The sequence below is a fragment of the Phyllobates terribilis genome, unplaced genomic scaffold, assembly GCF_046119375.1.
Source record: "Phyllobates terribilis strain yellow unplaced genomic scaffold, ASM4611937v1 Scaffold_1__5_contigs__length_1240528914, whole genome shotgun sequence".
In the NCBI taxonomy this organism is placed as follows: Eukaryota; Metazoa; Chordata; class Amphibia; order Anura; family Dendrobatidae; genus Phyllobates; species Phyllobates terribilis.
Window position 1 is genome coordinate 1129423165 of NW_027362761.1, and position 26998 is coordinate 1129450162.

Sequence of the window (26998 nt, forward strand, 5' to 3'; positions counted from 1 at the left end):
TACTACGCCTGTATGGCTTGCGACTCGGGCCTTAGGTACCTGTAGCTTCTCTGCGCTGTACCGGTCCCTCTGTGTGGCGGAGCCTCCATGCTTCTTAGGCCAAGGGACCTGAAATCCCTCGCAGGTAGATGATCTGCTGCAGGACCTGCAATCCTGACAGCCTCGGACCCCAGTGTCCAGTTGTGTAGTTTCCTCTCTGCCAGGACCGGCTCTCGTCGCCTCTGTCCCTGGCTATCCGTTCCTCCTTTGCCTCCTGGACTCCTCAGCTGCGGCTGACCTGTCCCTCTCTTCTGGGAACCCTTCTGGATGCTTCAGAAGTGGGTCCTGGTCTCTCTAACCCTGCCCTCAGTTCCAGCTTTTATAGGGGCAGCCTGCTCCCCCTACTGGCCTGGGACAGGAGGTGCTGCATGCAAATGGTCCCTGGCCAGAGAACCTCCCTCCTGCTCTCAGACACAGCCTTACAAGTTTGTGGCATCCAGGCCTGGGGTGACACACATGCAACTCAGAATTGTCTTTAGAGACAATGCATGCAACCTTCTGGTTGCCTTAGAGTCGGGCAAACTAACTTATGCTTCATGCAGGACCCACATACTGAATTTATTTGTGCAACATGCCTTTCACAAATATACCCTCTTTTGTAAGGTGTGGCTATGGTCAAGAAAGTGTTATGTTTTTTCAAATGATTATATTCAGAAAAACTTGCTATCCTTGCAGTGAAAAAGCAAACTTGACCTCCACAACGCCACCTAGTTTGTGATGTCACATAACACTGGAACGTGACCCTGTGTATCTTGCAGTGTCTGTATTGATGCATATGGAATCAACAATATAATTTCTCTCATTTATCCTGGAAATAAAACACTCACCAAAATGCAAGAGGGGATTAAAAAAGAACAGCAACTTGCACCTGTTCATTACCATCTGGTGTCTGTTGGGGACCCTCAAAGTCCATGTTCCATGCTGCAGGATTTAAAGGAGGAGGAGGAAGTTGAGGAGGAGCAGGAGTTGGAGGTGGAGGGGGACAAAGATTTGGGACAGGCAAGGGACAAGGCAGACAGTTAAAATGTTGATGACAATGCTGGCATGACAACCAATTGTCACAGTGGGATAATGAAAACTTGGTCATATTGGCAAAGATGGCAAGTTGTATTCTGTTATGCTTTTGGGATTACAGGCATATTATTAACATCAAGAAAAGGGATAACTATAGAATAACTACCCTTTTACGCATTTTTTACATTTATCTTACACATATATGAACATTGCATCAACAATTCAATAGGGACATGCCACTAATCTTACAATGAATCAGAGTTGAATGATGTTCACCCACTGGTGTACCGCCAATGCTGGCACCACCCTCCCCCCCTCATACTTTCAACTGTTTCAGCATTCTAGATGCCTATACAGTTGAAAATAATGATGGGAAAAGGAGCCATCAGCTGATGCTTCCTCTCTCATCATTACCCTCTGCATCTGAGCTCTGTGGCATCTCAGTGCAGAGCGTGCGATGACGTCACTACAGCATGTCCTCTGTGCCGAGCACTGCAGGGGGTCAGAATATGCTGAGGAGACCCGAGCAGCGGGGAGCTGGGAGAGTAGAGTATTTATTTATTTTTTTTTATGTATGGATCATTCTATGGGGTCTATTATACTGAATGGAGCAATATATGGGGCCTATTATACTGTATGGAGCAGTATATGGGGCGCATTATACTATACTGAGAACTATATGGTACCTATAATACTATATGGAGGACTATGCAGTGCCCATAATACTGTATGGAGGACTAAGTAGTGCCCATAATACTGTATGGAAGACTATGTGGTGCCCATAATGTTGTATGGAAAACTATGTGGTGCCCATAATGTTGTATGGAGGATTATGTGTTACCTATAACACTGTATGGAGGACTGTATGGTACCTATAATATTGTCTGAGGACTATGTGGGGCCCATTATACTGTATGGAGGACTATGTGATACCCACAATACTGTATTTGATGCCCATAATAATGTATGAAGGACTATATAGGAGGAAGATTACTTTGCAAGGGCTGCATAGTTGTGAGATATGCTCTTCTGTGACCGCTGTGCCGAATATTAAGGTTTTTTATTGGGATGGGGACCCAAAGAGAACTTCTGCTATGGGGCTCCATGATCTATATGTACGCCCCTGTGTTCTCTCCTATACAACTGCTGTTCAACCTGATTATCTGAATTCTGCACTGTACTATGGACGCCTTAATCCTGTTCTGTACCCTGATTTTTCTGTACATTTATTGTCTGAATGCTGTTTTGTAAAATGACCTCTTAATTTCTGCTTTTACTTAGTTAGTTTAAATTATGCTTTTTTCTCCACCTTCAGAATTTGCCCGACAGTGTTCTCTCGTGCTAGTTTAGTCTTGCTTGTGTTTTTTGTTCAGGAAACTGTTCTAGGAAATGATCCTAAAACTGTAGTTATGCTTATCTGTCATGTTTCTAAATGTCATGACTGCAGTTGTTTTTCTGCATTGTTGAAGTACTGTAAACAGAGAAAAATGGAGAAATAATATAGCTAATCACATCAGATAATGTATGCTGCATTCTAAAAAAATATTTTAAGCTCTAAAATACCATTTACATATCAGTCGTATTAGCTCAATATTTTGTTTAACCCATTGCAGCAAAATAGAATAACAAAAATGTAATTTCACAAATTTGAGTGATAAGCGTTTACCATAGGTAAAATTAATTTAAGTTCTGAATGTAGATTGTCAACTAAGAAAGCAAACTGTAAAAGCCACGATGCCCACTAGATGAAAATGAGCTGCCGAACAATCATTTGTCTATAGCCCAAAATACATATCAGACTTCATCAGTCAATACTGTCTTTTTTTTTACCAATGATGAGCCAGTGCTTATCATCAGCTGAAAAATCCAACAGGTCTCGTGGTTTGAATGACAACAATTGTTTCAACCGGTGACCGACTAACAAACAAATGCTTCAAAAAACAACTATTGTTCATTAATGGTTGAAATTGGTAATTTCAGCCAACTTTTATTTAATGTATATGGGCACCTTAAGACAGGAACACTCATATCCCTTTAGTATGGGGGCAGTATAATAAAATATTTCCTGTGTTTTATTTTTGTTTAAACTCTAGTCTATTGTTTTCCAAAAATGTAAATAAAAAAAAATTTGCTAATGTTCATGTTTCAATTTACATTTTTTTTATATTTTAGAAAGTTCTTCAAAAATTAAAAACGTACAGTGACATTGTACTTTGCAAGGAAGTTAAGCAGTTTGCAGGAAGAACTGAGTTATATATTGGATCTGGGAAGAATTCAACTGAGGATCGTCTTGCTTTAAAGGTAATTATTTTGCTACATGTATTCAAAAATATGATTGTTCTTTTGCACTACTCCAAAATTTCACAAATAAGCTCTTAAATAGACATTTTTAACTTAAAATGAAAAAAAGTTTAGAGGTTGACTTATTTCAGATGCCTGCTGCATCTACAATATACTGTTAAATATAAATACTGTCCCTGACTAAATTAATACTTGAATGGGAATATGCCACGTTGGATAGCGCTATTAACCTGCAGTTATAGGGTTAATCTGGAGATTAATAGCATTAGGCTATGTGCCCACGATGCATAAATGAAGCAGAAAATTTCTGCAGCATTTCTGCATCTCCCTGGCAGAAAAAACGCATACAGATTGTGCATGCGTTTTTCCTGCAGAATACATGCGGATTCACATGCGTATCCACATGCGTTAACGCATGTGTTTCCGCATGCGGACTGACAAGCACTTTCCAAGCGATTTTAGCATCACTTGGAAAGTGCTTGACAACTAGGTCACACTATATAAATCCATGCAAACGGCATGGATTTATACAGTGTGACCGTAAAAATAAAAAAATAAAGCTATACTCACCCCCGATGCCCCGGCGTGTGCTGTCGCGCTCGTCCTGGCTTCTTCCGGGTTGCCGGGCTATCGCGAGACAGCCTGCGGTCACATGACCGCGACGTCATCTCAGGTCCTGGAAGGAGAAGCGCTGCCGGCAAGCAGAGAGAAGCCGCCGGACAGGTGAATATAAACTTTATTTTTTATTTTATTCTTTTTTTTACAGGTACAATGGTACCCAGGTCTGGATGAGAGTCTCCTCTCCTCCAGAACTGGGTACCATCCGCACATTGAAACGCATGATATCCGCTTGTACAAATGTACAGACGCGATATTATGCGTCTAAGGCTGGGTGCCCACGTAGCGTTTTTCAAGCGTTTATGCTGCGGAATTTCCGCAGCATAAACGCTTGTGAAACGCTAGGTAATCCGCACCCCATGGTCCCCAAGGGGATTCCGCATGTTCTATGCACATGCTGCGGATTTTTCCGCAGCGTTTATGCTGCGTACAAAAATCCGCAGCATGTCATTTAATTTTGCGGAAGTGCAGCGGAACTCCCGCCATTGACTTGCATTGAGACGCATAGAAACCGCGACTCTACATTTGTACAAGCGGCTTCTATGCGTCTCTATGTGTGGATGGTACCCAGTTCTGGAGGAGAGGAGACTCTCATCCAGACCTGGGTACCATTGTACCTGTAAAAAAAAGAATAAAATAACAAATAAAGTTTATACTCACCTTTCCGAAGGCTTCTCTCTAAATGCCGGCATCGCTTGAGGACCTGCGGTGACGTCACAGTCATGTGACCGCAGGCCCTTCACTGCTCTGTCTCGCGATATGCCGGCATCCAGGAAGCAGAGAGGAACGAGCGGTGCAGCACACGCCGGGGCCTTGGGGGTGAGTATAGCTTTATTTGTTTTAATTTTTACGGTTCACACTATATAAATCCATGCTGTTTGCATGGATTTATACAGTGTGACCTAGTTGTCAAGCACTTTCCAAGTGATGCTATCGCCTGGAAAGCGCTTGTCAATCTGCATGCGGAAACGCATGTGAATCCGCATGTGGATCCTCATGTATTCTGCAGGAAAAACGCATGTACAATCTGCATGCGTTTTTTTCTGCCAGGGAGATGCAGAAATGCTGCAGAAATTTTCTGCTTCATTTCTGCATCGTGGGCACATAGCCTCAATGCAAGTCAATGGCGGCGCTTCCGCTGCGCTTCTGTAAAATTAATGAACATGCTGCGGATTTATGAGCGCTGCAGAAATGCTGCGGAAAAATCCACAGCATGTGCATTGACATTGCGGAATGCCATTGGGGACCATGGGGTGCGGATTACCATGCGTTTTTGAAGCGTTTCCGCTGCGGAAATTCCGCAGCGGAAACGCATGAAAAACGCATCGTGTGCACGCAGCCTTAGAAAGGTGCCTGGCCATTGTACTGAAAGCTCAGTTTCCGGGAGAAAATTAACTGTATACATCCTAGGAGCTGCCGGCTTTCATACAGGCATGCCGGTGTAGCTACAGGGCACATTGCGACAATTTAAGTTACAGCCGTCTCGGCAGCGCATCAATGCACACATAGCGGTGATTGGCAGCATTTCGGATGTAAGAGTGAGTGTATGCCCCTGGACAATACTCTGAATAAACACCCAGTTGGAATGCAATGCAAAGTGGAGATTTCACATGCAGTGGATATAAAAAAAAAACCTCTACACGCCCCTCTTAACACGCCAGGATTATTGTTATGTAAAAAAAAATCATACCAAGAAGTATCATTTCAGAACTTTTTCAACTTTAATCTGTTCAATTCAATTGAAAGATAAACTGAAATCTTTTTGGAGGAAAAAAGATAAATAAAGAACTAAAATAATTTTGTATAACTTTGTTGCTGTACCCTTTGAATTTATGACATCATTCAGTCATTGTGGATAGAAGTCTATCAGCATGGCAGATCTTCTTTGCAGTAGCTCCAAATTTGTCAGATTGCCAAGGAACCTCTTCAGGTTACCCACATACAGTATATACAGTATATTCAATTGAAGTCAGATAAGGTCTTTTGCTGGGTCATTTCAAAACTTTGATCTTATTCTAGAGAAGATATTCTTTTGTTGATTTGGAGGTTTGCTTAGGGTCGTTGTCATGCTGAAAGGTAAAATTCATCTTTATCTTTTTATAAAAAAAAGGCCTGAAAGTTTTGTTGCAAAATTGACTGATATTTGGAACTAACACAAAAGAGGTCTGTCGCGGCACATAACCGCCAGACAAGAAGAGATTCTGACAAGATATGAAATTAAAACAATATTTATTCAGTTCAAAAATAAAAGATGCATTAAAATTAGACAAGGGAAAACCTCCAAAAAAATGGGGGAATGGAAAACACTAAAGGGTCCACTGCTAGCATATGTGATACATGAGTATGTTTGCAGGATGACACGCCTCAATCGGTAGAATCCAAACAATAGAGAGATATACCAATAAGAGGACTATTATGTCCTAGTATAGCGCATGTGCGACAAGGAAAATAAGTCCTCACTAAATGTATATCAAATCTCAATAAGGCTAAAGTACAGCAAGGCAACAGCAGCTTATAATAGATACAGACTTTAGGCCAGAAGCAAAGGTACGCTGAAGCAAAAAGGAACCTAGTAAGGAAACATAAGTACCTGATTATGGAAGTGGATCCTGACAAGCAGAGACCAAAGTGTCCTCCCTCTACACCCGACGGACGCCGTTTCGCAATGTCGCTTCTTCCGGGGCGTGTCATATTAATGATATTTGGAACTGTTCATATTTCCCTTCACATTTGCTAAAGCCCCAATATCAGCTACTGAAAAAGAGCCTCAAAGCATAATGTTGTCTCTCTGCGGTTACGGTGTTCTTTTGGTGATGAGCAGTGATGGCTTTGCACCAAACATACCTTTTTGAAATTATGGCAAAAAAAGTTCAACTTTGGTCTCATCAGACCATAACACGTTTTCCCACATGCTTTTAGCAAACTTGAAGTAGGTTTTGGCAAAACACAGCCGGATGTACAGTAGATGTTTTTTCTTTGCAATAAAATTTTTCAGTCTTGCCAACCTCAGTCAATTCATTCAGGGTTTTTGCAGGCCAAGCATATGAAAAATATGGGAGATTGTTGCACATATAGTACACAGCCAGTATTTGGCAAAAATTCCTGTAGCTCCTTTAATGTTGCTGCAGGCTTCTTGGCAGTCTCTCTGACAAATTTTCTTCCTGTCTTTTAATCAATTCTTGAAGAGCATCTAATTTTAAGTAATGCTGCTGTTGTGCCAGATTTAAGCCACTTTTTGATGACTAATGCTTCGGAAAAAAATGTATACCATTCTCCTGACTGAAAGCTTTCAACAATGAGATCTTTTGCTGTGTTGTAAACTGTTTATGGACCATGCCTTTTTCTGTGAAATGTGTTTAACATGAGTTTAAATTTAGTTAACTAATTCGGAACACAAACATATCCCCAATTATAATTACAATGTTACGTTTAAAACCGGTACATAGTCGAAATGTGTAAACATGATACTTACCAGCCTCTCTATGTCATTTTTCAATGAGGACGAATAAAGATTGAAATTTTATGATTCCAACAGCTTTCTTTCTTCATATTACCAATTATAGGGGGATGTTCACACTTATGCAACCACATTATTTTAGTTTTGTTATTTCTATTTTCTCCCCCAAAATTATTTCAGTTTGTTTCTCAATTAATTTGTACCGGTAATGGGTGACATTGAGGCTGTGTGCCCATGATGAGTTTTTGATGCTCAATAGTTTAATTGCGTCAAAAATGCAGAACCTTACAGTTCCAGCAAAGTGGTTGAGATTTTTTTTTATACACAACATAAACCGACGTGGCAAAAACACAACGTGTGCACAAATGCTAAGAGTGGAAAAACGTCTGTAATGATTCTTCTTGGTATGATTTTTATATGACAAAAACCTGGTATTTATCAGGGGTGTGTAGACCTATTTATCCACTGTAATGCACTCCGGAAAAAAACAGTAATAGCATGTCTCAGCTCAAAATGGAAAAAAGCAGCAGGCATAGGGGAGCTCAGAGATTTTTACAAGGTATTTAGCTCAATTATTTTGAGCAAATGACTGGTCTTTTTTAAAGCCATGAACTCAAGTTTAGACAATGGTTTACAAAGCCAAAATTGATTCCTTGTTTTTTTGTCTTAGGGATCATCCACTAAAACATTTCCAACTACTGCACTGAAACAGTTCACAAGTTAAAGGAAATGTAAAAAAAATGATATTAACCTGCAGATATGGGGTTAATCTGCAGGATAATAGCTTTCTGAAGCTTTTATGCACCTGCATTGAGATCCCTGCTGCCAGGAGGAAATTAACTTTACTCCTCCCAGCAGCCTTAGGCCACGGCCCCACTGTCAGTATTTTGTCAGTATTCGGTCAGTATTTTTTCTCAGGGTGGGAGCCAAAACCAGGTGAGGAACAATCAGAGAAAAGGTCTAATAGAAACAAGTCACCAATTCTGCATTTATCACCCACTCCTGGTTTTGTCTCCCACTCTTGAGAAAAAATACTGACCGAATACTGACAAAATACTGATAGTGGGGCCCAATACTGATAGTGGGGTCATAGCCTAAGTCATAGAGGCGCGGCCGGCGTGGTTTCTGTCACCCCTGAGCCAGCTGTCAGTCAGTGCCAGGGCTTGGTTACAGCACTTAATGAATTTGAAACCTCTTCAAAGTGGCATGCGCCTTTGTGCGCTGTGCCAGAGATGTATTTCTGGTTTATAAAGTGTCGTTATTTTTCATGAATTTAATAGGTGGGTGTGTGGAGGTTTCACCAATTTAAGATACACTAGGTTACTGCTCTTCTCCAAATTAAAGATGTCCGAGTGCATGCAGAGAAGCTAATTAACCAAATTTGCTAATCTGGTTGAAAAACTTCACTCAGAGACTAAAGCACGCAAATGGAATTCTTTATTACATAGACATGGGGTTAAATAGTATTCTCCTTCTAGGTGGGATTAGTAAAATGTATTACTCTTTTCTGATAACTCGGCACACTGTAATTTGTTCATCCATGTATCTTTTGACTTTAGTAACTCCTTAGGAATTCCGATGGGAGGGGGTGAGTTTGTCTCTCAGCGCCATCTTTGCCAACTCGACATGAATCTCTCTGTTATCAGCCATGCACATGCATACGTCATTCCCAGGAAATCATTTAGTTATTCTTGTCTACAATAAGAATAGAAGCTGTTATTTATATATTTATTAACTATTAACATAATCCATGTACATATACACATTTGCATATATACATACACATAGATTATTCCATCATCGTTATAATGATTCTCACTGATTAGGTAATCTATTAAAAGAAACTAATTGATTTCCTATAATATATATATTTTACCTTGACAGACCCCCTAAAATCAATTATTTGCTTTTAATATCCATATACTAAAAATCAGAGGGGGAGAAGAATTGACCCTATGTTAAGGCTATTCTGGAACCCTACGATGTGACGGGCGCCCCGTCCCTTTTAGACGCACCCTGACGTTCCTAAATCTAACTCATACGAAGACCTACAGGAAAGGGATGGAGACCCTAAAAGATCTAGTGACTGGGTAATCGCGGGCCACCCCTAACACAGAAATATGGATATTAACTTTACAAACTCATTTACTACCGGTAATCTCTCTGGTACAACACTTTTGTTCTAAGGGGAACTGTTTGTTCATAGATTTTGAGAGCCTTAGTAACTTTCCCTGTGGGGCCGGTATTGTCTGAGATATACGTACAACAATGCTCACTTATCATTTTGCATACCCCTCCTTTCTCTGCAAGTAACATATCCAGAGCTATTCTGTTTTGGAAAGCCATGGTAGATGTGGGTGCTAGTTGGTCAGCTATCCCTTGCAAGGCATCTTTTGTGTAATTGACAAATCTTTGTTGGTTATAATATATGTAATTTATCCAATCTACATTCTTGTTGACGGTTATTATGGGTATTATGGTCTCAAATCCCACCTTCACTTGGTCTCGGGCCTTGAATTCGTTTGGCACCCCCCTAAGCACTCCGAGAACATCAATATATATATATGTGGGTCAAAACTGCCTTTGGGGTTAACTTCTCTCTTGGCCCTGTATGTATTTCCTCTTTGGATTCCTGGGACTCAGATATAAGGTAAACAGACAATATTGCTTTAGTTAAGGCACATTCCCCAGTCCATTTGCCCTCCAATCTAATCCTAATTTTCATGTCACCACATTCAAGGAAGTGTTGTACCAGAAAACTGGAATATCATTCTTTTTAGTAATAATTGTTTGGAATGCACGTGTTACCGTAACAAAGGCTTCCCCCCCAGCTACTGTCATCAGAAAAAGGAACATCAGGGATGTGAGTCTGAGACCGCCTTCTTGCAATGGGATGCGTGGACCAATGATGTTCGGCCTTCGACCTTCACAGCCGTAGGTGATGTAAGCTGCACTTGGTAGGGCCCTTCAAATCTGGCATCCAGTGTGCCTCGCACGTGATTCTTTATCCAGACAAAATCTCCAGGCTGGATGCTGTGAGTACCTGGTTCAAGATCTGAGTCTGGAATAGATGAGTACACTGTAGCATGTCTTAGTTTTAACTCTTTAGCAAGTCCGACAACAAAATTCACAAGCTTATCATTCCCTGAACTAAGCTGATGTGGGTAATATCGAGCCATTCTAGGTGGCCCCCAAACAAGATCTCATATGGTGTGAGCCCTGTGGGTTGTCTCGGGGTATTTTGGATTGAGTATAGGGAAATAGGCAGCACCTCCGGCCATGGAAGTGACAATTCTTTACTGGCTTTAAGAATTTTGTTTTTCAAAGTGCCATTCATTCTTTCAACTTTGCCGCTACTTTGAGGATGATAAGGAGTATGTAGGCCCAAATCCCCCCCAATCATCTCCCAGATTGATTTGCTAACTTTTGCAGTGAAGGCGGGTCCTTGATCACTTTCAATCACTTCTGGAATCCCGAATCTGCAGATATGTTCTGCCAGAAGACTTTTCACTGTAGTTCTAGCAGTCATGTTGGCTACTAGGTATGCTTCTGTCCAGCCGGAAAACATGTCCACCACCATCAGAACATATTCATATCTTCCACTCTTGGGTAATTACATATGATCAATTTGGATTCTCTGGAAAGGATACTGTGTCTTTGCCAGTTTCTTCTTTGGCACATGTTCTGTTCTTCCGGGATTACAAGTGTTACAAATCTCACAGCTCCTAGTATAATTTGTAGCAAGAACTGAGATCTCGGGTGCAATATAGAGTTTATTGATAGCTGAAATCATCTGATTCTTCCCTCTATGTACCTTGCCATGAGCCCACTGAACCACTGCAGGATACAGTGCTCTGGGCAGACATATTCTTCTTTCCATTCTCCAGATTTCATCATTACAAAACGTTCCTCCCCGTCCGATCCATTCTCTTCCAGTCTTTGCTCCTCTTCATCTTCCTCCTCTTCTTCTTCCAACCCCAAATTTCTCATTCCCGTTTCTTCCTCATCCCCTTGTTGTCTCTGACTTCTGGTGAGCACAAACAGCTGTGTACCCTCCGACACCTCTACTTCCTCTGGAAATATTGGTTCCATAGCTGCTGCTTTTGCTGTAATGTCAGCCAGATGATTCCCCTTGGCTTCCCATGAGTCTTAATTTTGATCACAGCCACTTGCCTAGGTAACTTCAGAGCTTCTAGCAGACTTCTCACTGCCGCTGCATTCCGGATTGGAGCTCCACTGGCTGACTTCACTGGCCCCTCAGGGCCCATATGAGGCAAAAGTCGTGGGCAATCCCGAATCCGTACCTCGAGTCCATGTAGATATTGGCCACTCGACTCTCTGCGCACTTGCAGGCTTCGGTCAAAGCATACAGTTCGGCCTCTTGAGCTGACATATAAGATGGCAGTGGTCCAGCAGAAACAGCCGTTGGTGGGGACACCACCGCATATCCGGTATGGTAAGTTCCATATTCATCTGCGTATCTGGACCCGTCAGTATACAGTATCAGATCTGCTTCAGGCAGTGTCTGCTCAGAGACAGTAGGTAGGTGAGAGGTTTCTGCCTTCATGACCTCAAGGGAATCATGGTCACTCGAATCAGGGTATTCATGGTCTTCTGAGGACCCTCCTAAGTCTTCAGGGCAGTCCCCCCTTGACAGAGGAAGCAGAGTGGAGGGGTTCAAGACAGTACATTACCGAAGAGCTATATTTTCTGGTAAAAGGAGCTCACATTGGATTCTGACACGACGTTGCAAGGATAGATGGTTGTGCTGGGTTTGTGCAAGGATAGCTTTCAAATCATGAGGGGCTAATATAGTTGTAGGATGGCCAAGTACAACATCTGCTATTCTGCGGAGGAGTTCTGTAGCTGCCAGCACTGCTTTGAGACATGTTGGAGCTGTTTGCGCCACTGGATCCAATTTACTGGAATAATATCCGATGGGTCTCATGTGGCCTCCATGTTTTTTGTGCCAGAACTCCTGAGGCATGGCCACACGCTTCAGAGACAAATAGAAAGAATGGAAATTAATAGTTGGGAATCCCCAGTACAGGGGCTGAAATGATGAGTTCTTTCAACTGATCCATTGCATCTTCAGCTTCTTGGTCAAAATGCAGGTCAAGCTCAGAAGAGTGCACCCGATCACATAGAGGTTGCATGAGAGCTGACGCATTAGGGATCCACTGCCTGCAGTATGTGACCATTCCCAGGAAAGCTTGGAGTTGTTTGATAGTTCTCGGGTATGGGATGTCACGGATGGCAGTTTTCTGCTCTTCAGTGAGATGCTTGGTACCTTGGGATATGCAATGACCCAAAAACACAACTTTGGTACAACACCATTGTAGCTTTCGCAGAGTAACTTTGCATCCGATGGTGGCCAGAAATTGGAGCAAAGAATAGCTGAACCTGTTGCAAGTTTGGTTGTCGGGACAACAGAGGAGTAGATCATCGATATATTGTATCAATGTGACTTCAGGGTTCTCACTCTTCCAGGATTGGAGACATTTAATTTAGGCCAGTGTGAAGTGATGAGGAGAGTTCTGAGCTCCTTGAGGCATAACGGTCCAGGTGTACTGTACTCCTCTGTGTGTAAAAGCAAAAAGATACTGACAGTATGGATGCAGAGGCACACTGAAGAAGGCGCTTGCCAAGTCGATTACTGTAAAATGCATTGATTTGGCACCACTGGGGTCTCCAGGATTGTAACTGCATTCACAGCCCTCAGATCTTGCACCATCCTGAATTTATCCGGTTTTCCTCTTGCAGTTTTCTTCTTCAGTGGAAACAATGGAGTATTAGCAGGAGAAACACAGGGAATTAATGCTCCTTTCTTGAGTAATTCTTGGATCTGGGCATCTAATGATGCTTCTTGGGCTGCTTTCAGTGGGTACTGTGGGAGTCTGGGAATCCGTGCACCTTCTTTCAGGAAAACTTGGCCTGGCGGGACAGGCTGCCGGCCTATATCATCAGAACCTTGAGACCAGAGTTCAGGTGCTATGCAGTCAAGATAATGCTGTGGTATGGCGGTTGTTGCAAATTGGATGACACACAATGGGAGGGCATGTACCATTGTTTGTTCCTCTAATGATAACGGAGTAGAGACATCTAGATGCATTCCATTCTCATCATATGACATCTGAGCATTTAACTTCTGAAGTAGATCTGCTCCCAACAAATTAAGCGGGCAGGTGTCTGAAACGAGCAATCTGGCCAGCAGCTTCTGTTCTTTCCCAATAGGCAATGGAAATGTTAGTCGGGATGAGTGTGGTTTTCCATCCACTCCCACACAGGAAAGGAAATCATCAGATATAAGCGATTCATAGGGAAAATCTCTTGACCGCATTACTGATCTGGCTGCACCCGTGTCTACTAGGAAAGGTAAAGTTCTGTCCTCTACATCAATTTTGACAGTAGAAATCCGTCCAGATTTAGTGGGGACGTTTTCAACTGAGGTCAAGGTGAGCACAGGTTTGCCACTGTCCTACGCGGGGTAATTCTGATCTTCCCCCGTGAACCGGGATGGTGGGTCCCTGTTATTTTGGTACATCTGTTGCGGTGGCTGGTCTCTGTAATTCTGCACAGGTTCTCTTGGCGTTGTCTCGTACTCTCTCTGTGGTGGCTGCTGTGATGGCTGTCTATACTCTTGGCGGGAGTACAGTGGATTTCCTTGGTAGCGTGGAGAATCTCTTCTTTTAAATTGCGGGTTGTAGGAGAGTGGCATCGAGCCATAGAAAGGATCCCCTCTATTCTCTGGATATTCTCTTCTGAAATGACCTGGTTGGTTACAACGGTAACAGATTGGTTCCCTTAGTCTTAAACTCAGTCCTGTACATTTGTTGAGGACCCATCCATCGTGGGGTTGAGCGGTATAGTTGTTGTGGGTATCCTGGGGGATATGACAACTGTTCTTGTTGATTATCTGCAGGTTGATAGACTGCTAGAGCAGCTGGAGCAGGAGCAGGAACAGGAGTTGGTGTTGGTGCTGGAGTAGGCTCTGGAGCAGGCCTTGGAGCAGGCCTTGGTACAGCATTCAATTTTTTCTCTATAGCTTTAGCAATGAGGAGTGCCTTTCGCGGGGACATGTCCAAGCATTCTGGCCTGGAGTCTGTAAGCTTCGCTGAGATTTCCTCTGAGTCCCTTAACAAATGAAGTGACTAGCAGATTCTGTTGGATCCTCTGACCTTCATCGAACCCTAGATCCTAGAACAGAGTATAGAGATTCTGGTGTAAAATTTTTTGACATTCTCCCCTGATTCTTGAGTACAGTCCGATACACTGGTAGATTAGTCTGCGAGCTGCACCTTGGCCCATTGCTAAAGTTGTTGACAAAAAGCTCCTCCTGATTGGTAAGTCTCCTTGTCTGTCACTTGGCTGTCATTCAGAGCTACTTGAATTATTGGCCAGAAGGCATCTCCCGCTTTAATGCTAGTGATTTCATGAAGATCTTTCCAAGTGGCTGAATAAGTTTGTTGAATTTGTCTGATTCTTCTGTAGAACGCCATAGGGTGTCTGTCTGGGTCAGGTAGTTGCCTAATCACTCAATAAACTTTCGAAGGTGTGAATGCCACATATCTATTATGGTAATCTGACACTGGAGATTCTGACTCAGAAGATGTTGAGGGAGATACTGGCAACATAGCAACAGGAGGTGAGCTAGTTTGTCCAGGAACTAGTTCATTCGGGTTATTTTCTGAGGTCATCTGGTGGCTGAGTGAGTCTGATCTAGCTGTGGCACTTTCCACAGCTCGGGTGAGAATTTGAGATTTATGATAATCATTGCTGATTAGTCTTATCTCCTCTAACATAGTTAATCTTCTATACTCCAGTATATCTTGGACTATCGCTTGGCCACAGGCTTGCATAGGAAATCCATACATTCCAGAACTTATAGCAGGAAGAGCAATAGAAGTAAGGTTCCTTGTTCCAACATAGTTCAGAATATTGTTGATTGTAGCTCTAAGTTGTGTCACACACTGATCATGATGATCTTCATCATACACATTCCGGGTGTAGTGTGTATTTCTTCCTGTATTCCGGGTGTGCCAAGATGGCCGCCACCGGAAGGAAGCACACTACAGGAAGGGTGCGTTCCACTGGGAAGGAGCACACCTACTGACATTTGGTCAGAGGCCGGAGGTGATGCAATGGGTGTAGTAACATGGCCGCTGCAGGATGAGTGGCTTGGGTAGTAGCAAGGGGTGGGCCTCTTGGATGGGGCGCGTGACATGCAACACAATAATCTGCTGACAATGGATTATGCTGGCCACAATTAGAACACACCCAACAACAATTCATTGCGCCGCCATTATAGGGCGGTGGCGGAGGCATGGTGAGGAGGGGAGGAACAGTGTGAGGTCTGGGACGTGGTGCCCCGCATGCAAGACAAGTATCTCTATTATCAGGATTATGCTGACTGCAATTTCTACAGGTCCATCCCCCCGTCCGCCATTATCAGGCGGAGGCTGGAGAGCAGTATCTTTGTAATACACATAACATTGCGTCTTTCCCTTATTGTATGTATTTTCTTCCTCCACCCACCCTTCTTTTGACAAATACTCTGCTGTTCTATATCAAGCCAAAGCTGTTTGTAACTATCCTTCATCTTCTAGCTTGCCCTTTATCTTCTTCATAATTTCTTGCCATTCTAGTGACTGTAACCGGCCCTTATCTGGTAGCTCGCATATTTTAGTTAACTGTTTAAGTTTCTGCACATACTTTTTCCCTTCTTTCGATAAACTCAGCGCAACCTTTTTCCACATGTATGCACTTTGCAATAACCCATTACCTTCCAGTTTTCCTGTTTTCACAAATTGCTACATTCAACATCTAGTACTGTAATCTACCCCCCCCCCCGGGGTACAACCCACACAATGACATTACTCTTTTGGTTTTCTCTACACATTTCCTTCCCTCTCTTCTTGCAACTATACCTTTGGGGTCCTGTCGCTCCTGATCAAGCGACCCCTGCGACACAAACAATGTCTTTAGTTTTTCATGATTTTGGCTCCAGGCGTCCCGTCCCCTTAGACTTATGATCAGACCACGCAGCTGATACACAAGTAGAATTGTAACAAGTCCCTACACTCCCTACGAAGCACTGAATTGATTCTTTTATGACTTAATGAAGCATTGAACACCCCGCGTACCCACGTCCTAGTGACGTCTTAATATACGACTTAACGATGCAGTTGGCTCCCCGCATATTCCACGTCCTAATAGAGGATTGGTTAACCCCGCATGCCCGCGTCCTAATGACGTATTAATACACGACTTATCAGTAACTTCACTCCCCGCTTGTCCCACGACTTAATACACGACTTAATAGAGGATTGGTTGGTCCCGCGCGCCCGCGTACTAATGACGACTTAATACACGACTTATGAGCAACAATGTCACTCCCCGCGTGCCCTCATTATAAACAAAGAAATTTTCCTAAATTCTCAAGTGTATACGTGTACGCCCCTGCGTACAAAGATCGTTCTAATGGGACAGGATGCCTAAGATACCACAGAACAGCTGTTAGCCAGGAGCGACTACACACCAGAGTTCTTGGAATCACACAGCGGGGACCCGCCCAGTCGCACGGGCTGTCCCTAAGGGCCAATCTAGACACCACAAGCTCACCAGAGACTGCTCAAAATACGAGAAAGTACTATGGATTCATTAAATCTGCAGACTTACCGTATTTAGTGATGAGAGTTGATCAGGCTCTCGCTTTGAGCAGTCCCGGCACCCCGAGACCTAGAGTTCCCCTTGAGTGTGATCCGAGTCACGGCACCATTTGTGGAGGTTTTACCAATTTAAGATACACTAGGTAACTGCTCTCCTCCAAATTAATGATGTCCGAGTGCATGCAGAGAAGCTAATTAACCAAATCTGCTAATCTGGTTGAAAAACTTCACTCAGAGACTGAACCACGCAAATAGCATACTTTATTACGTAGAGATGGGGTTAAATAGTATTCTCCTTCTAGGTGGGATTAGTAAAATGTATTACTCTTTTCTGATAACTTGGCACACTGTAATTTGTTCATCCATGTATCTTTTGACCTTAGTAACTCCTTAGGAATTCCGATGGGAGGGGGTGAGTTCGTCTCTCAGCTCCATCTTTGCCAACTCGACATGAATCCCTCTGTTATCAGCCATGCACATGCATACGGCATTCCCAGGAAATCATTTAGTTGTTTGTGTCTACAATAAGAATAGAAGCTGTTAGTTAAATATTTATTAACTATTAACATAATCCATGTGCATATACACATTTGCATACATAGATACACATAGTTTATTCCTTCATCTGTATATTGATTCACACTGATTAGATAATCTATTAAAAGAAACTAATTGATTTTCTATAATATATTTATTTTACCTTGACAGGTGTAGCCTGCTCCGTCCTGCTCATATTTCACCCCAGCTCTGCTAATTTCGGTCAAGCAGAGTTAAACTGGTGGAACATGCCAAAAGTCACACATTTTTTGGCCCACCTCCCTATTACACAAATATTTAGCAATTTTTCAAAGCTTTTAAGGCTGTGTGCCCACTATGCGTTTTTTAAGCATTTCCGCAGCTGCAATTCCGCTGCAGAAACGCTTAAAAAATGCTTGGTAGAAGGTCTGCCATGTTCCCCAACGATAATCCGCATGTGCTGTGCACATGCTGCTGAAATTTCCACTGCGAATTATCATTGCGGAAAACTCTGCAGCACTACCAATTATTTTGTGGAAGCGCTGCGTTTTCGCCGCCATTGACTTGCATTTGGAATGCATGACATCCGCATCACTGCATTTGTACATGTGGAATCCATGCATTTCAATGTGCGGCTGGTACCCGGGTTTGGAGAAGAGGAGACCATAGTACCTGTAAAAACAAAGAATAAAATATACATTATATTTACCTTCTGATGGCCCCCGATGTCCTTAGCGATACGTCTCGGCTTGCCGGCAGCTCGCGATGGTCTGAAAAGGACCTGCCATGACGTCATTTAGTCATGTGACGGGTCACGCGACCCCTGACGCCGGCGGTCCTTTAGTGTATCGCAAGCTGCCGGCAAGCCAGGACGCATCGGATAAAGACACCGAGGGCCATCAGAAGGTAAGTATATTTTTATTTTTTATTTTTTACCATTCTTTCGGTCACACTATATAAATCCATGCTGTTTGCATGGATTTATATAGTGTGACCAAGTTGACAAGCACTTTCCAAGTGATGCTAAAATCGCTTGGAAAGAGCTTGTCAACCCGCATGCGGAAATGCATGTGAAGAACGCTTCACATCCGCATGTCCCTGGCAGGAAAACGCATGTACAATCCGCATGTACAATCCGCATGCACAATCCGCATGTACAGTCCGCATTCGTTTTTTCTGCCAGGGAGATGCAGAAACGCTCAGGAAAAAATCCGGAGCATTTCTGCATCGTGGGCACAGAGCCGGAGTCAGTTTTCTGACTCAAAAACTTTGATGAATTAGCTCCTAAGTGTATTTAAAATATGTGCTATAAATACTCTTTACTAGGTTTTGTTTTGAACGATCACCTCCTGTATTACAGGCTATTCTACAATGTCTCACAAGCCCGCAAAATAAAGACAGTGAAAAAGCAAAATGGGACTGCAGAATTGCTGCAGTAAAAGAAATCGTGGTGTATGTACCCAGCAAATTTCTGTACGGTGGAAAAGAAATACTGGAGATGCCAGGAACCGATGATTCAGATGCCCTAGCTCTAGATTTTATTAATAAGGCTCTCAACATGGTAAGTTGAAAACTGTAAGGGTAAATAATATGAAAAAGTATGCCAAGTTAGATACCTTAGGAAGATTGTATGTAACATTTTATACTTTGAATAACTTTAGGGGAAAATTATTAATAACCAACACAGCTGTGACTGACAGCCAGACTCACATTGCAATGGTCATTATTGGAAATTATTTTTAATGTCTTATATGTCTGTCAATAGGCAGTTTTACAGAGGAAGGAGCCTCCCTGTGTAATTTTATTGATCACCTTGTGAAGTCTCCTAGTGGAACTTTAAATTAATAAAATGTAAAAAATTAATTAAATAAGAAATGTTCACATAAAAAATATAAAACTTTTTTCCCCTAACAATTGCTGCAATCATCTTAACTTATATAGTAGAGGTAATGCCACACTTTGAAAAACAAACAACATTTTTCCACAATGAGAAATTGAGAGGTGTCTATCAAACACACCCATTACTAATCCGGAGTGGGCTGCCCTGGAATGGAATCTGGTGTCCACCAGCTGCCCAGCCTATCCTTACCATCAGAGGTGCTAGTGAAGAAATGGTAGACACTCGCTTACGCCCCGCCAGAGTAAGCTCGCTCCATTGTGCAGTGTGTCCACACCCACCAACGTTACACTTGCTCTGTGTTTAGGACGGGTTTTGTGTTCAGCAGTGTGATGGCAACCATTTTAAAAATGTGAATAATTGCCAACTAGAGAAAACTATAATGCTGTAAATAAATAATTACTAGTGATGTGCGAACGTGCTTGGATAAGGGGTTATCAGCGCACGCTCAGGTGCTTACAGACTATCCTCGGCATGCTCGAAAACTAAGTTTGAGTCACAGCGGCTGCATGTCTCCCGGCTGTTATGCATAGTTTTTGAGCACCCGAGCATGCTCGGTTAACCCCTTATCCAAGCACGTTCATGCATCACTAATAATTTCCAAAAGATTTGCTTATTTATCTATAATTGTTTATTAGTTTTCTTTAGTTTCCGGAGAATCCCTTTAATGTTTGGATAGAGAATACACTGTCTTTATTTTACAAAATTTTTAAAATAGATGTTTTAAAATAGATGTTTTTCTATCAAAATCACTAGTCTTTCTTGCTGCTTCTCTGCCAGCTATGTACATTTTTTGGAATTGGTTAGCTGAAGTTAGTATTCTGCCTTTTGCCATTTAGTTTCATTTGTAGTCGTTCTCATATAGTGTACTAGGAAGCTTAAAAAAATTAGGAAGGTGGAGGCAACACTGACCATAAGGGCTCGCTCACACAAGCATATAACTCGGACTAGTGCTTTCCGATATTTTAGCATTTAACATTCCAACAATTGTTCTACTATGGGGCAGTGCAGATTAGCGAAACATTCTGATTCGGCATGACAAAAATATCTCCGCATGCTGTAAGTGACCCGCAAATCAGACCACGTGCACCCATTCAAGTCTGTGGGTGTGAGTAAAGCATCAGACTGCACTTGGATGTTGTCTGAGTGCAGTCCGACATCTGCGGACTCAGGCAATGGAGAAGATGGAGAAAATAAATTCTCAATCTTCTCCTCTCCTGAGGTGCGGATCACAATAAACTGACACTCAGCTCAAGCTCGGATGAACTTCGCCTAAAGTTTCATTCAGACATCCATATATCGTCCACTAAGTACAGACCTTGATGCATGGAATGACCAGGGGTCTCCTGACCTTAATTTGACACCATGCACATATCACGGTCCATACACGTAGCATGATACATCTAAATGAGGTTTATCATTGTAAAATTTGTTTCTTTAAGTCAAGTTGCTTCTAGTCAAAATTTTCAATAACACTTGTTATGTTCTCAAGAATAGAAATTAGCTTTAGCCAATAATTATGTTGATAATTCACCTCATTAACATCTGCATTGACATTGTTTTTTTTTCTAGCTTGCAGATTTCATAGAAAACTAAAAGAACTCTTTGTTTCCAGGTGGATGCTGTATTTGTATTGAGTGAATTTTCCTTCAACATTGTTGAAAAGGAAGTTAAAGATATCCTTATTAACAGTGAATTTATGCAGAAGTGGAAGAAGCGTCCTGAACTTTCTTGTTTAATGTTGCTTGCGTATCCTGAAAAGGTAAATAAGCATAGAGGAATTACATCTGCATTGTTTTGCAAAGGGTCTAAGGTGTAATGTTTTTCCTTGTGGAGAGTGACAAGCCAAGCCTGGCATGTCAGAGTGAGGGGACTTAAAGGCCATGCATGCGCCTCTGGGAAATTACATATGAACAGACAATTTGCATATTTTGCTAGTGGCAAAATCCAACCTGAAAATCTGCATTGTTTCCATGACAGAATGGACAAAAGATTGCTCTCAGTGGGAAAACAAGATAATCTTGTAGTTATGATACTTTTTAATGGCTAACAAAAATAAACTTAATGATGTTGCAAAGCAAGCTTTCAAGACTTCTTAGGTCTCTTCCTCAGGCATTGTGTAACAAAATATCTGAAGAAACACAAATATATGCACACAAAAAAAGGAAGAGGCATAGCTCTGAAACATGTACTTCCTGGACAGTGTTCTTCACTTGGATGGATGTTGTGAAGGAGTTTTTCTTCATTATGGAAAGGATTCTGTGATCATCCACCACTTTTTCAGTGGATGTCCAGGCTTTTTCGAGGGCCCAAGCTCACCAGTGCACACTTTTTTTTACAGAATATACCTAGCTGTTGATTTGGCCACTCCTAATATTTCTGCTATCTCTCTGATGGATTTCTTCTTTTTTTCAGCCTAATGATGGTCTATTTCTCTTCCTTTGAGAGTTCCTTTGACCACATTTTGTGGGTTCACAGCAACAGCTTCCAAATGCAAATGCCACACCTGGAATGATCTCCAGACCTTTGACCTGCTTATTTGATGATGTATTAACAAGGGAATAGCCTATGCAGCCCACTAAAGAGCTTTTGAGATAATTGTTCATTTACTTTTGGTCCCTTTAAAAAGAGGCAACCTTTTTGTTGAGGGTGAGAAAATCTTAAAGCAAAAATATCTACCCTTTTACTTGCTGCCTACCTATTTCAATAATCCATTTTGGCAATTATACAGCACAAAACTATACTGTAGTTTGTTTGAGCGTTTTTTGGAGGTGTTCCTATTTCCTGTCTTTATTTTTTATGTGATTCTTTGTGGGCAGGGTTATTTCCTGTGCTTTTAATGCAAAATGTTTAAATGAATTATTGAAGTAAATTGAAAAATTTAACTGTTCAAGTCAGTTTTGCCACACTTGTTTAAATTGTCAAATTGGGGCAGATACACACCACATTGATATTACAGGCAGGCTGCTGTTTAATTATACATCTTGTCCATCACATGAATGCTGCCAGTTCCTAGCATTTCTGATTGAAGTCAAATGTTTCATATGTTAGCTGAGTTTGTTAACAAAGTTTAGAAAGCAATTAAACTTTCTACTCGTGTACAAAATTTATGCTAAACCTTAACGTGGCATGGATAAAGGATATAGTAGGGACATAGAAAAAAATAATAATTTAATATAGATAAGAATGTGTTAGCCCCTAGCAGCACCAACACCACCAGCACTACTGGCAGCAACCATCCAGACAGTTTAGTGCCAAAGGCAGGTCACACTTGGTCTCCTTTGCCTCCGGCATGCATATTAATAGGGAGGAAGCAGCGGGCATAATGGAGTATCACTCATATCAATCACAACAGTATGATGTAGCCTCTGACAGCGACATCATCAGCTGGAGTCAGTGTTCTACTTAGTCCATATTCTAATAATTAATGCTGTACATAGCAAAATTTACAATCTGTCAATGACACCTATTTCTTTTCTGCCTCATAGTTCCCTAACCCTCAGCACCCTGGAGTTAAGTAACATACTATACCAAAACAACTTTTTCCAGAACAACTTTTTCCAGTTGATTTATTGTAAGAGATGAGCAGTCAGCCTCTGTTCTCGGAAGTCATAGGGCCAGAGCAGAACACAATTTTAACACCAGCTGTAATGCTGGCTCTGTAATCCATGGTCGTAGGGGCACTGGCAATGATTGTAGCCCTCAGTGCCATGGCTAATCCCCGGGTGGGAGTCAGACCAGGAGGCAAGGAGCTCAGCTATTTCCCACACTGAGGCAACTGTTAGCAGGGATGATAATGATTATTCTGGGGTGAACCTGGAAGTCAGATAGGGGTGCTGTGGAGGTAATGTCATCAGAGGAGGAAGTTGTTTGCATCAGAGACTGCACAGGCGATGTGTGGCTAAAATATCATCTGGGGCAAAACCAGCTTGGTCTGCTCTGGAGAAGGTGATGTCATGACTATTGTTTATGTTACAGGCTCAAAAGTTCTTCAAAGCTGTGGTAGTGTAGTGCAGGCATCTCACGTGTGGAAATTCCTTTCCGCATTGCTGGAGTATCAATCTATTGCATTGAGCAGGCTGTGCTGATGGAAAATAAACTAGGTACATCCTGGCACACATCGAATTGGAACTACATCACAATGTCAGCACATGAAACAGCATCACCCGCTCATGTGGGGAAAGAAAACTGACCGGCAAGATGAGCATGGCTCAAACTGCCCTCTTTCCTCTCCTCGTAGTCGTCTTTTTGTAACCAGTTTGTTCATGCAAGTAGTACCTTGTTTTTGTTATTGGCCCCATCATCATCCTCACCTACCACCTATTGTTGCCCAAGAAACATATGTTTAGTCATGTAATTACAAGGAAATTTCACTCTCACATGTCTAAGTTTGCAACAATTGATGCAAGACCACCTGAATTGTATTGGCTTTTGCAATAGAATAGAGTGCTCTCAGACCCAATGGAAGATGCTAACCATCATTATTTATTGCACAAAAAATAAGTCCCTGCTAGGTTTGGGCACAAAATGCTACATTTTTCAACAACAACATTTATCGTGTTATCTACATCAAGTATTTGATACATCGAATATTTTCCCTGTAGCACCCTTATCAGGATTGTGAGAAAGGGCAAAATTGTTGAAAATTATTAAACCAAAATTATTTGAATTTCATGAGTGAAATTCTCTTTAAAAAAAATTTCAAAAATTGTTCATAAAGTTTTTGCCAAGGGAATTGGCGTGTTACCTGGAAAATCTATGTTCCCTAATCAGTGAAGCTTTTGCACATCAAATGTTTGCCAACCATGTGTCTGACCAGGAGAACCCTTTCCACTCCCTGCAGAGTCAACACTTCCCCGCATGTGTGGCTCCTGTGCAGGGCAGGTCTGAAAGGGAAAAATTGTTAAAAATGGCAAAATTGTTAAAAGTTGTCCAAACAAAATTGTTTGAATTCCATAAGTGCAATTTTCTTTTACATAATTAACAATTTTTCAAATAACTGTGATAGTTTAACATCTTGCCAGTTCCTCGCCCCTCAGTTTCTGTTTCGGTCACTGGGCGGTGCTGCACATTTATTGTACAAATGTGGAAAACTGAGCATTATACATGTATTTTTCATGTAATTAGAGGCTTTTTAGTTATGACATTTGTATTTCCAGAAAATATTGTGAATCTAGCAAATTTGAATTAAAAAAAATATGCTCATCTGTAATATTAATGCTTGTCTGTTATTGGGTCCAGGTCACTTAATAAAATCATATCATTAGTCGCATATATTATCTACATGTCTAAATAGACCATTGTGACTTAATATGATTTAGAGTTTATTTCAATATCAGTTAATCCAGCAAGGACAAACTCCATCCATTGTTTTGCACCTTTAATGAGCATATTTTTGGGCATTTGGCTGCTCAGAATCTCAACAATATCTGCTGATTGCGACGGGTTCTTGTAGGTGGATTTTGCATGATGGTATAAATTTGCCATATGCCACCTTATGATATACCTTCATAGTATTGATTTTTAAAATGGATTCATATAATATTTTTGGAAACAAAATTTTGCTTCCTTATACAATAATAGAAATTTATAAATATACCATAGTTCTATAGTAGGCTCGGGGTATATATAATGACCAGTAAAAGAGCATTGTGCATGAGCCCTTTAAACTGCCCAATTTCACTAATTCTTCAGGCTATGTGCCCACGATGCAGAAATGCTCCGGATTTTTCCTGAGCGTTTCTTCATCATCCTGGCAGAAAAACGTATGTGGATTTTACATGCGTTTTTCCTGCCAGGGACAAGCGTAAGTGAAGCGTTTCGATCATGCGGGTTGTCAAGCGCTTTCCAAGTGATTTTAGCATCACTTGGAAAGTGCTTGACAACTTGGTCACACTATATAATTCCATGCAACCGACATGGATTTTATATAGTGTGACCAAGTTAGTTAAAAAAAAAGAATAAAAATGGTAAAAAATTTTAAAAAAAACATTATACTCACCTTCCGATGGCCCTTGGTCTCCTTATCTGATGCGTCCGGTCTTCCCGGTGTCTCACGGTTGTCTAAAGGGACCTGCCATGACGTCATTTAGTCATGTGATGGGTCATGTGACCGCCGACGTCAGCGGTTGCGTGATCCGTCACATGACTAAATGACGTCATGGCAGGTCCTTTTAGACCATCGCGAGCTGCCGGCTAGCCAGGACGCATCGCTATGGAGACTGCGGGCCATCAGAAGGTAAGTATACACTGTGTGCCGAATTATTAGGCAAATGAGTATTTTGATCACATGATACTTTTTATACATGTTGTCCTACTCCAAGCTGCATAGGCTTGGGAGCCAACTACCAATTAAGTAAATCTGGTGATGTGCATCTCTGTAATGAGGAGGGTTGTTGACTAATGACATCAAAACCCTATATAAGGTGTGCTTAATTATTAGGCAACTTTCTTTCCTTTGGCAAAATGGGTCAGAAGAGAGATTTGACAGGCTCTGAAAAGTCCAAAATTGTGAGATGTCTTGCAGAAGGATGTAGCAGTCTTGAAATTTCCAAACTTTTGAAACGTGATCACCGAACAATCAAGCGTTTCATGGCAAATAGCCAACAGGGTCGCAAGAAGCGTGTTGGCCAAAAAAGGCGCAAAATAACTGCCCATGAATTGAGGAAAATCAAGCGTGAAGCTGCCAAGATGCCATTCGCCACCAGTTTTACCATATTTCATAGCTGCAACGTTACTGGAGTATCAAAAAGCACAAGGTGTGCGATACTCAGGGACATGGCCAAGGTAAGGAAGGCTGAAAAATGACCACCTTTGAACAAGAAACATAAGATAAAACGTCAAGAATGGGCCAAGAAATATCTTAAGACTGATTTTTCAAAGGTTTTATGGACTGATGAAATGAGAGTGACTGTTGATGGGCCAGATGGATGGGCCAGAGGCTGGATCAGGAAAGGGCAGAGAGCTCCACTGTAACGGGTCTGGGAGGCGGAACCTCTGAGCAACTCTACAAGGGGGCGGTCCTTGTGAGGAAGCGGGTGGCTCCCAGGGAAGACGGGCAGGTAGTCACGGCAAGTGACAGGGACAGTCTCTGGGTAGAAGGGCAGGTGGTCACAGCAAGTGATGGCAGAGTCTCCAGGTAGGCTAGCAGGCAGGTAGCAGGTGAGCGTTCCCAGGTGAGCGGGCAAGAGTCTCTGGACAGGCAGGTGGTCACGGCAAGTGACGGCAGAGCCTCCAGGTAGGCTAACAGGCAGGTAGCAGGTGAGCGCTCCCAGGTGAGCGGGCAAGAGTCTCTGGACTGGCAGGTGGTCACATCAAGTGACGGCAGAGCCTCCAGGTAGGCTAGCAGGCAGGTAGCAGGTGAGCGCTCCCAGGTGAGCGGGCTAGAGTCTCTGGACAGGCAGGTGGTCACGGCAAGTGACGGCAGAGCCTCCAGGTAGGCTAGCAGGCAGGTAGCAGGTGAGCGCTCCCAGGTGAGCGGGCAGGCTG

The 26998-nt window shown here is 42.2% G+C and overlaps 1 protein-coding gene across 2 annotated transcripts in view; it reads left to right on the top strand.

Moving 5' to 3' along the window:
* LOC141161747 (uncharacterized) overlaps positions 1-26998 on the top strand; it is a 192366-nt gene that overhangs the window by 84703 nt on the left and 80665 nt on the right. For both annotated transcript variants that reach the window (XM_073647014.1, XM_073647023.1), the window contains exons 9-11: positions 3226-3354; positions 18974-19174; positions 21126-21272. In XM_073647014.1, coding sequence (XP_073503115.1) covers positions 3226-3354; positions 18974-19174; positions 21126-21272 — 477 coding nt within the window. The remainder of the gene's footprint in view (positions 1-3225; positions 3355-18973; positions 19175-21125; positions 21273-26998) is intronic.